Here is an 11093-nt window from a genome sequence, read left to right as displayed (position 1 = left end):
GTACATGAGAGGAATGGGACCTTGAAAACTGAAAACAGCCAACAGGCTTGAGCTGGTCTGATTGCATTTGCCAAACGTTTCGCTCTCTCTCTCTGCCCCAGCATCAGGGTTTACAACTTCTCCTGGACTGTACACCTCCAATAACTCTGTTGCCAATCCGGCCAACTTCAGCACACAACAGGTACTGTTACACACACACACACACACACAGCATTTACACAATCTGTTCTAGTTAAAATCAAGATGAATGGATGGATGGATGATGGAAAATGAGGGAGATGAAGAAGGGTAATGGGGGATCCGAGGGCTTCTAACCCCCCTTCAGACCCTCAGATCCTCCGTCTGTGTTCTGGGTGAGGAACCAGTCTGAGTCTGTTTTATCATCTTCCCATCTCTCTCAGTCCCCCACACTCTCTCTCTCTCTATTACCCCCTCGCCCATCACCCTCTCGTTCTCTCACCCGCTAAAATTGTTCATGGTGAGTTTTAACCGTGCTCTAATCATCATGTTTCCGTAAATGATGCAGAATTCTGTGATCAGTGCCGATTTTTCTTGTTTCTCATTATCAAAGCAGAGCGTATTGTCATCTGCTGTGTTCTGCGTCTTCCTCGCCCACAGGAGTACCCTGCGTACACAGCGTTTGGGCAGAATCAGTATGCTCAGTATTACTCCGCCTCCTCGTACGGCTCGTACATGACATCCAACAGCACATTGGACAGCACAGGTTCCACCTCCAGCTATCAGCTGCAAGAGCCCACTCCTGTAATAACAGGACAGGCACCTGAGTTGCACTCAGGTGAGCACTGGCCAATCAGGGTGAGGCTCGGGAGGCTCTGAGTTCGGTCTGGTCGGAGTCAATACCTTGTGCTTTTCCTTGGCTGTCCCCTGGAATACTTCTGCTGTGAATAGTTATCACCCAAACACTCACATTCACACATTCCTCCACTTTATAGTTCATGAGCTGTTTTGAGAATCACACATTTTTATGTAATGATGTGCCTTCAAATACCTACACACACAAATACCCAATAACTTCAGAGCCACATAGTTCCCAGTATAGCCATAGCATAATACGCTATTTCACACTCTCCTGCACTTTTTCACATTGCTTAATAATGGAGATTGTTGTTAGAATATTGTATTTAACAAATCATTCTTTCGTTGTACTGGCTGCTGCGTTCATGCGTGCTTTAAGCATGTCTGCTGAATAGGTGTGAGGATGTAAGAGTATCACGTTCCTGGCCAGTGTTGTGTGAGTCGTAGTAACCCCTGACCTGTTTGTGTGCGTGTTACCTGTGTTTAGGTGAGTTTGAGGCCGGACAGAGTCCCTCCACGCCCATCAAGGAATTGGAGGATCGGTCATGCCGTGGGGGCGGGGCTAAGCCCAGGGGGCGTGGAAGGAAGAACAACCCCTCACCACCACCTGATAGTGATTTAGAGGTACCCCCACACTCACAAGCATAAATGTATTATGATATTGTACACATGAATCTGTAGACGAATTTTAATTATTTTATAACCTTCAGTGTAATGTGGGCACTGTGTACATGTGTGTATGTGTGTGCATGTGTATGTGTGTGCGTGTGTATTTGTGTGTTATACAGAGAGTCTTTGTCTGGGATCTGGATGAGACCATCATTGTTTTTCACTCGCTTCTCACTGGATCTTATGCACAGAAGTATGGCAAGGTATTCCTCCTCTCTCCCATCTTCAGCCTGATCACTTAAACTCATTTTTGAGTTCAGACACTTCTACATGTTCCTACCTGATGGCAGCTTTTTCTTTATTATCTGCAATAAGTTCTTTGGCTGTGCTAATTAAATATCATTTTATTTTAAATGAATTAACAATTGCATTTGACTGGTGTGAGAAGGAAGGTCTGATCTGTGCGTGCGGCGGGAGTATAAGCAGACTAGCAGGTAGCCCTTGGCAATGGTGCTGTCTCTATCCCAGTGGCCACATGGGGTATCTCTCCTCTTTTCACACCTTGGATCACTTCTTGTCTGTGCGTCTGTGAGAGCGATGGAGACAGCTGCATGTGAGCCCAGCTGACAGGCTATTTCTGACAGCACCGTGACGACCAAGACCCCTCCGATCTTAGGCACTCAGTCAAACTCAGGCGGCGCCAAACACATTTTGCTCGCACACACTTTTACACACACACACACACACACACACTTGCACATACTCACACACATTGTTTTACACACATACACACACTTAAACTTGGTCATACTGAGTTTTTTCATTATTGTATCCTTGTGTGTTTAATTACAAATGTGAACTTTAAAAACCCATGAACCCAAACAGCATGAGAATATGATCTTTAAAAGGAAGATTTGTGTGTGCATAAGTGAGTGTGTGTGTGGGTGTGTGGGTGTGTGGGTGTGTGTGCGGGCACGAGGCATGGAGTTAGAGAGGCCACACGTATGAATGCATTATTGTATCCTTGTGTGTTTAATTACAAATGTGAACTTTAAAAACCCATGAACCCAAACAGCATGAGAATATGATCTTTAAAAGGAAGATTTGTGTGTGCATAAGTGAGTGTGTGTGTGGGTGTGTGGGTGTGTGGGTGTGTGTGCGGGCACGAGGCATGGAGTTAGAGAGGCCACACGTATGAATGTACGCACTGCGTGTTCTATTCTGGCTCCATACTTCAGCCAATCAGCATACAGGCAGGCAACTCACATGTGATGATTTTTACAGCTGAGAATCTCTCTCTCTCCTGCCCCCCCCCCACTACTCACCACTCTGCTCCTCCTCTGGTCTCTCTACTCACCACTCTGCTCCTCCTCTGGTCTCTCTTCTCACCACTCTGCTCCTCCTCTGGTCTCTCTTCTCACCACTCTGCTCCTCCTCTGGTCTCTCTTCTCACCACTCTGCTCCTCCTCTGGTCTCTCTACTCCCCACTCTGCTCCTCCTCTGGTCTCTCTTCTCACCACTCTGCTCCTCCTCTGGTCTCTCTTCTCACCACACTGCTCCTCCTCTGGTCTCTCTTCTCACCACTGCTCCTCCTCTGGTCTCTCTTCTCACCACTCTGCTCCTCCTCTGGTCTCTCTTCTCACCACTCTGCTCCTCCTCTGGTCTCTCTTCTCACCACACTGCTCCTCCTCTGGTCTCTCTTCTCACCACTCTGCTCCTCCTCTGGTCTCTCTACTCACCACTCTGCTCCTCCTCTGGTCTCTACTCACCACTCTGCTCCTCCTCTGGTCTCTCTTCTCACCACTCTGCTCCTCCTCTGGTCTCTCTTCTCACCACTCTGCTCCTCCTCTGGTCTCTCTTCTCAGCACTCTGCTCCTCCTCTGGTCTCTCTTCTCACCACTCTGCTCCTCCTCTGGTCTCTCTACTCCCCACTCTGCTCCTCCTCTGGTCTCTCTTCTCACCACTCTGCTCCTCCTCTGGTCTCTCTTCTCACCACACTGCTCCTCCTCTGGTCTCTCTTCTCACCACTGCTCCTCCTCTGGTCTCTCTTCTCACCACTCTGCTCCTCCTCTGGTCTCTCTTCTCACCACTCTGCTCCTCCTCTGGTCTCTCTACTCCCCACTCTGCTCCTCCTCTGGTCTCTCTTCTCACCACTCTGCTCCTCCTCTGGTCTCTCTTCTCACCACACTGCTCCTCCTCTGGTCTCTCTTCTCACCACTGCTCCTCCTCTGGTCTCTCTTCTCACCACTCTGCTCCTCCTCTGGTCTCTCTTCTCACCACTCTGCTCCTCCTCTGGTCTCTCTTCTCACCACACTGCTCCTCCTCTGGTCTCTCTTCTCACCACTCTGCTCCTCCTCTGGTCTCTCTACTCACCACTCTGCTCCTCCTCTGGTCTCTACTCACCACTCTGCTCCTCCTCTGGTCTCTCTTCTCACCACTTTCTTCTTCCTTTTGTAAAATGTGTGTATTACTGTTGAAGACACGTATGTGTATGATGGGCTGTAACAAGTGCTGTCTGTCTGTCATCGTCTGTTTAAACAGTGAGACATATCAGACTGGAAACAGAAAAGGAGAGAGAGTGTGTGTGTGTGTGTGAGTGTGTGTGAGTGTGTGTGTGTGTGTGAGTGTGTGTGTGTGTGTGTTTGAGTATGTGTGTGTGTGAGTGAGTGAGTGTGTGTGTTTGAGTGTGTGTCTGTGTGTGTGTGTGAGTGTGTGTGTGAGTGTGTGTGTGTGTGTGTGTGAGTATGTGTGTGTGTGAGTGTGTGTGTGTGAGTGTGAGTGTGTGTGTGAGTGTGAGTGTGTGTGTGAGTGTGTGTGTGAGTGTGTGTGTGTGTGTGTTTGAGTATGTGTGAGTGAGTGTGTGTGTGTGTGAGTGTGTGTGTGTGTGTGAGTGTGTGTGTGAGTGTGTGTCAGACACCTAGGAACTCTAGACATTTTTAATCTCTCGTCCTCGCCACTGAGAGCATGTTTCTGTTAAGGCTGATGGAGATGGTAGTCATTTTCTCCACCTGCAGTCACACCCCTGATGAAGAAGAGTGTTGTGTTTTTATTGATAAAGGTGACGGTGGTTATTTCTCTGTAGGATGCTCCGTTGGCCGTGACCCTGGGATTGAGAATGGAGGAGATGATCTTTAATATGGCAGACACCCATCTCTTCTTTAATGACTTGGAGGTAATTTGTCAGATCGCTTCCTCTACTGGTTTTGGGTGTGTAAAGTTGCTCCCTGTGTTTGGGCTGGTTCAGAACTTCTGCTACATTAAGTGTCAGCGTGTATTAGGCATATGTGTGTTTCTGAGGTTTTATTGCCCCCTGGTGGATTTGAATTTGATAACACCCTCTAACCCCTGGTAATATGAGTCCGTGTGCACTTGTGTGTTTACAGGAGTGTGATCAAGTACACATTGATGATGTGTCATCTGATGATAATGGACAGGACCTTAGGTGAGTCACGCACACACACACCCACATGCACACACATGCGCACACACACACACACGCACACACACACACACACACAAAGCACGTATGTTAAATCTCCCTAAGCATAGCGCCTGCCACACACCCCTAACAATGTAATGCTTGCTAAACCAGTAGCTCTCCCTCACACCTCACAGAGTGCTGTTGTATTGGACACTCTTTTGTCACTCCAGTGTGTTGTGGCTGTTTAAAACATGACTGTTATTGTTATTATCGACAGTACTTACAGTTTTGCCACTGATGGCTTCCACGCAGCGGCGACCAGTGCCAGCCTCTGCCTAGCAACGGGCGTCAGGGGCGGAGTGGACTGGATGCGGAAGCTAGCCTTCCGTTACCGAAGAGTAAAAGAGCTGTACTGCACATATAAAAACAACGTGGGGGGTAAGAGCGTCCTGCCAACCCGTCACACACCTGCCCGGCGCTCTTTTCCACAGTGACCTCAGTTGTTATCAGGATAGCGGGATGTGTTTGTGATCCCTGGGTGGTGTTACCCCCTCAGCCTGCCTGGGGTCCCCCACAGTCAGCAGACAGACAGGCAGGTGAGAGTCCTCCAGAGGGAGGAGTCTCTCCCCCTGTGACACACCTGCTTTGGGAAGGCTGTAGTCAGTGTCGCGCTTCCGCCAGGTTTTCTGCATTTGTTTATGTTGAGGAATCCTTGGCCTGTGTGATGTGATGCGTCAACTCTGGGTTATGATGTCACAGGGCTCCTGGGGCCAGCTAAAAGAGAGGCGTGGCTTCAGCTCAGAGCAGAGGTTGAGGCTCTCACGGACTCGTGGCTCACCACTGCACTCAAGTCCCTGTCAATCATCAGCTCCAGGTCCGCCCACTATTACATCATCTCTCTCCTGCAGAATATACACTGACAGAATGACACCGTTTTAAGATTTGGTTTTTCTCCTTCTGTTAGGAGTAACTGCGTTAATGTCTTGGTGACCACGACGCAGTTAATACCGGCTCTGGCTAAAGTGCTGTTGTATAGCCTGGGCTCTGCGTTTCCTATTGAAAACATCTACAGTGCAACCAAAATAGGTGAGATAATGAGATGCCAGACACAATTCACAATAAACCTACAATTACAGTTACACATACACATACATACACAATCACAATTAAACAACATTATCATAAATACAGTACATAAAATAAAAAAATACAGCATTAGGCAGTCTACAAGCATTTATGCGACTCTAACTAAGGCAGTTTATGTCACAAATAATGACGAGCAGTCATTTTACACACACACACACAGACACACACACACACTCTCACACACACACACACACACTCACACACACACACACACACTCACACACACACACACTCACACACACACACACTCACACACACACACACACACACACACACATAAAGAGTTGTTTTTCTGCATTCTTTGGCAACATCATGAATAACAAGTTCTTAAACCAGTTCTGCGTTCTCCTTCATCCTGCAACGCTTAGATTGGCTCACAGTTTTGTGAACCGTTTTGAATGTAAATTAAGTTCAGGATGAGGGCGTTTTCAGCAGAATGTGAGTGTGTGTGTGTGTGTGTGTGTGTGTGTGTGTGTTGGGGGGGGGGGGGGGGGGCAGGCTTTGGCTCTGGTCCTACCATCCACTCATAAATCAAAACAGATCACAGTAAGCTGGTCACAGCTCACTCTCTCTCTCTCTCTCTCTCTCTCTCTCTCTCTCTCTCTCTCTCTCTCTCTCTCTCTCTCTCTCTCTGTGGCCATGTGGAGTTCATTCTGATTGGTTGATCAAAGCCATGTGCCATTTTTCCAGTATGCTCCTTGAGCAAGTGGCCCTTTCATTCCAGCTCTTTGCGAAAATCTACTCAGGGAGTCGCGCTCTCGTTGGCGGTGGAGGCGCCATCTAAACCTCCAGACTCCTGTTTTCCTCAACATGACAGCGTCCCCTCTCCCCCAGGGGTCGGCTAGTGCATGTCACAGTGGACAGAGCATGATCCACTAGCTCCAAACCATCAATCAGCCTTACTGCAGAGAAAGAACAGCAAGCTTTGCACAATAAACCCACTGCATGAAGAGCAGAGAGAGAGTTGGCACAGAGTCCAGGGCAGGCGCGGGGATGCCAAGCACGGACCGCCACACTTCCTGCCTCGCACGTCCTTGTAGCTTTTGTTTTGGGCCATTCCAGCCCTGGATAAAGAGTTTTATCTGACTGGGACCACAGATGTTCAAAAGAACACGAGCAGGGATCTCTTCTTCTCTCTCCTCTCCTCCTCTTCTCCCTCCTCTCTCTCTCCTCTCCTCTCTCCTCCCGCGAAGGAGAGAGAGTCCACTCTCTCTCTCTCTCTCTCTCTCTCTCTCTCTCTCTCTCTCTCTCTCCCTCTCTCTCTCTCTCTCTCTCTCTCCCTCTCTCTCTCCTCTCCTCTCTCTCTCTCTCTCTCCTCTCTCTCCCTCTCCCTCTCTCTCTCTCCCTCTCCCTCTCTTTCTCCCTCTCTCTCTCTCTCTCTCCCTCTCTCTCCCTCTCTCTCTCTCCCTCCCTCCTTCTCTCTCTCTCTCTCTCTCTCCCTCTCTCTCTCTCTCCCTCCCTCCCTCCCTCCCTCCCTCCCTCCTTCTCTCTCTCTCCCTCTCTCTCTCCCTCCCTCCTTCTCTCTCTCTCTCCCTCTCTCTCTCCCTCTCCCTCTCTCTCTTTCTCCCTCTCTCTCTCTCCCTCTCTCTCTCTCCCTCCCTCCCTCCCTCCTTCTCTCTCCCTCCCTCCCTCCTTCTCTCTCTCTCCCTCTCTCTCTCTCTGACTCAGAGCCTGCTTCCTCACACACACTCCCCCATGCTCATTAAGATTGTCATGGGGACTATAAAAAATGGCGAGTTTGGGAAGTGGGATTTTCCCAGTGCATGAGTTTGTGTGTCAGAATGAGTCTGTTTCAGTCTTCAGTGCTTATGGACACACACCCCCACACCCCCCCCCCACACACACACACACCCTCTCATCTCTTCTCATCCATCCATCTCTCTTTTCTCCTCTCTCCTCTTCCTCTCATCACTGGTCATTCATCTGTCTGTCACTGGGATGTGTGTGTGTGTGTGTACACCTTTAAGCCACTGCCGTATTTCCGCAGGTAAAGAGAGCTGTTTTGAGCGTATCGTGTCAAGGTTTGGCACTAACATTACATATGTAGTGATTGGCGATGGGCGCGATGAGGAGCATGCGGCCAGCCAGGTAACCTCATGACATCTGACCTTCCCCTTCTGACATTTGACCCTGTTTACATTGCAGGCAAAGAGAGTTGCTTTGAGCGCATAATGCAAAGGTTTGGCAGGAAGGTAGTGTATGTTGTTATTGGGGACGGTGTGGAAGAGGAGCAGGCCGCTACCAAGGTAACGACCCACAGGTGACCCAGAAGTAGTGTGTGACCCTTCCTTAGCGTGGACCTCCTCCCTGTGTGTGCTCTAGCTGCTCTTAGCTTAGACTGCCAGCTCGTTTTGCTCGAGTTGTGTTGTCTGTTTTCTGTTTCAACGCTGGTGATGGTGGGACAGTGTGTTCATTTGCTTCCTTGAAGCCAGTTTCGCTTTTTGTCGCGTAGTCCCACAGCAGAGCTACTCAACAGTAGATAGCTGCATGACACTCATGTCTGATGCCAGCTAAGACCCACTTTAATCAGATGTCTGATTGGTGCACTGTAGTCCTACCTGTTGCATTGTAGTGGATATCTCTTGTTATGCAGCGTCTCAATCTGGTTGAATACCTCTGTTATAGAAGACTCCACACGAGCGTGTCTGGACTCACATTCTTCCTCCATGTATGAGAATGTATAAACTATTTTAGACACATTTTGTCAAGCATATGTTCTCAATTACATGAGAAATGTTTACATGCTGGTGTCTGTAAAGGGTTTATGAAAGGATTTCAAGCCATTTTGCACCATTGACTTTGCTTGTGCAGGTAAAGCAATAAGATGAAATGGATTTGCCAATGCTGAAAGCTTCTTTTGTCAGACCTTCTACTGAATGATGGCTTGCGAGCCCTTTTAAAAGCCCTTTATTGATATTTGATAGTAGACTTAATGTGTTCAGTCTGTCCTGTCGGTAACAAGGTGTTGGCTTTCTAGTTACAATAGTGAACTTCATGAATACGCTGTAACATTTAGAAGCAGCCTAACAGACCTTCGGGACAAGTCTCTGTGATGTTAGCCCTGCAGCTGGAAGGCTTGCATGTGTAATCCTGGACTTTGATTTGTAGCAGCATGCTGAGAAACTTGCGGGGGGGGGGGGTTGATGATTCTTCTCACACACACACTCACACTTTTGACTGGTCCTCCTCTGTGTCCACAGCACAACATGCCTTTCTGGCGAATATCCAGCCACTCAGACCTGCTTGCTCTGCACCAAGCACTGGAGTTTGAGTACCTGTAACTCTGTATCATAGGTCTCTTTTTGTATGACTATTTAAAGAGCAACAGTACACTGCAATGTCCTGTTATGTTCTGTTATGTATGTCTTTTGTCTTTCTAATTGTTTCTCTGGCTTGTTGAGATAACTCTGCACTGTCTTAAAAAGACTTGGGCTGTCTGGAAAAGGGGGCAGGAACAGGCTCTTCAGGAGCTCACAGGTCTTACATCAATCACATGCCGCTGGGCTCCAGTGTGGCGTCCACTACCTTAACGTGACCCGGAAGGAAAATGTGCTTCAGCCTACAAGCACAAACGAGGCTCCCCAGGAGCTGAGGAACTTCACCCTGTGGTGTTCTCTCCAGATTCTTCTCCTCTATAAACAAATAAGATCTGTACTCCCAAAAATCACAGTCTAGAATAGATTGATAACTCATGTAAATTATTTTATGGTAACTAGTTTTAAACATTAAAGATGCTGTGTGTTTGCGAATGCATTTTTTTTTTCCATTTTGTCTTTTTGTAAGTTTTTGGCAAAGAAGTATGTGTATAATGATTTGTTGTGCCTTATGAACTGTTCTGTGTGTTTATTGTTTATTTTAAAAATATGTATGTAGATGAACAGAACAAAAAGATGAAAGCCTGACTCACGCTACGTGTTTTCTTTGGGGGGTTATGCAGGCAGACACATCAGTGAAGGAAAAAAGAGCCTTCATTAGTTAACCATCTCCAGAGCCCAGACTCCCATCACCACAATATGGACAAAAGTATTGGGACACTACTCTTGATCATTGAATACTGGTGTTTCAGTCGCATTGCCATCGGTGTATAAAGGCATGCACCTTCCTACGCAGCCTCTATTTACAAACATTTGAAAGAGTAAGTCATTCTGAGGACCCCCCCAACTTCCACTGCTGTACCACTATTGGAATGTTATTTTGTGAAATTCCTTCCCTCCTAGATATTCCTTGGTCAGCTGTGAGTGCTGTTATTGGACAGTGGAAGCGTTTAGGAGCCAGCATGTAGTTACAGCACGCGAAGGCATACAGAACGTAAACGTCACCCGCACGCTGACTAGGCGCGTGCGGAGTCCCAAACCACCTCAGGCGTTGACGTCAGCGGTGCGCGTCGCGAGGGGTTTCCATGGTCGAGCAGCTGCACGCCAGGCTTGCATGGCCTGCTGGACACGCGTTCGGCAGTCCGATTCCCAAATGCCAGAACGTTACCTGCGTGACGGCTGTACGGCAGCTGTAGATGGGTGGCAGGACAGTGCCCTGCTGGCGTTATTCAGGGTCTGTCGAGACCCCTTAGTTACAGTGAAGGGAAATCTTAATGCTGCAGCAGACCAAGACATTTTGGACAATTGTAAGCTTGCAAATTTATGGGAACATTTTGGGGAAGAAACGTTACCATTTCAGCATGACTGTCCCAGTACACAAAGCAAAGTCCATAAAGGCATGGGTGGGTGAGTCTTGTGTGGAAGAACTCTGCACAGAGCCCTGCCCTCAACCACCTTTGAACTGAACTAGAACAGAGATCACCAGCCACTCATCCAAGATCAGTCTGATCTCACAAATGTTTTGCTGGACAAATGGGCAAAAAGTTCCCAACACTCAAAACTGGTAGAAAGCCTTCCTAAAATAGTGCATGCTCACACATGAGAATTTTGTTGAGGATATAAAGGTTTATGAACCAGACGGTTTCCAAGGAGTTCAATATCTGCATTATTGTCCAACCAGACCCAGACCCTAGTACTTCTGCATTACCTCATGGTCAAAGTGGACTAGAAGAGCCAAGCAAGAAAACCTTACTTGGGCATACTAACCACCCTTATACTGGAGAGGG

The 11093-nt window shown here is 48.0% G+C and overlaps 1 protein-coding gene across 8 annotated transcripts in view; it reads left to right on the top strand.

Moving 5' to 3' along the window:
- The window catches only part of eya4 (EYA transcriptional coactivator and phosphatase 4), a 24861-nt gene extending 14967 nt beyond the window's left edge, over positions 1–9894 (top strand). For 7 of the 8 annotated variants that reach the window (XM_026995534.3, XM_026995537.3, XM_026995536.3 and 4 more), the window contains 11 exons: positions 102–181; positions 619–796; positions 1304–1440; positions 1605–1688; positions 4508–4597; positions 4809–4867; positions 5124–5284; positions 5606–5720; positions 5811–5932; positions 8138–8238; positions 9193–9894. In XM_026995534.3, coding sequence (XP_026851335.2) covers positions 102–181; positions 619–796; positions 1304–1440; positions 1605–1688; positions 4508–4597; positions 4809–4867; positions 5124–5284; positions 5606–5720; positions 5811–5932; positions 8138–8238; positions 9193–9273 — 1208 coding nt within the window. In that variant the 3' untranslated portion in view covers positions 9274–9894. The other variant, XM_081706752.1, reaches the window with a different exon arrangement.
- Positions 9895–11093: the final 1199 nt, after the last annotated feature.

This window comes from Electrophorus electricus, chromosome 24 (assembly GCF_041902795.1).
Source record: "Electrophorus electricus isolate QZ-2024a chromosome 24, ASM4190279v1, whole genome shotgun sequence".
Taxonomy (NCBI): Eukaryota; Metazoa; Chordata; class Actinopteri; order Gymnotiformes; family Gymnotidae; genus Electrophorus; species Electrophorus electricus.
Note: the sequence above shows the minus strand (reverse complement) of the source record. Positions and strands in the feature narration are given on the sequence as shown.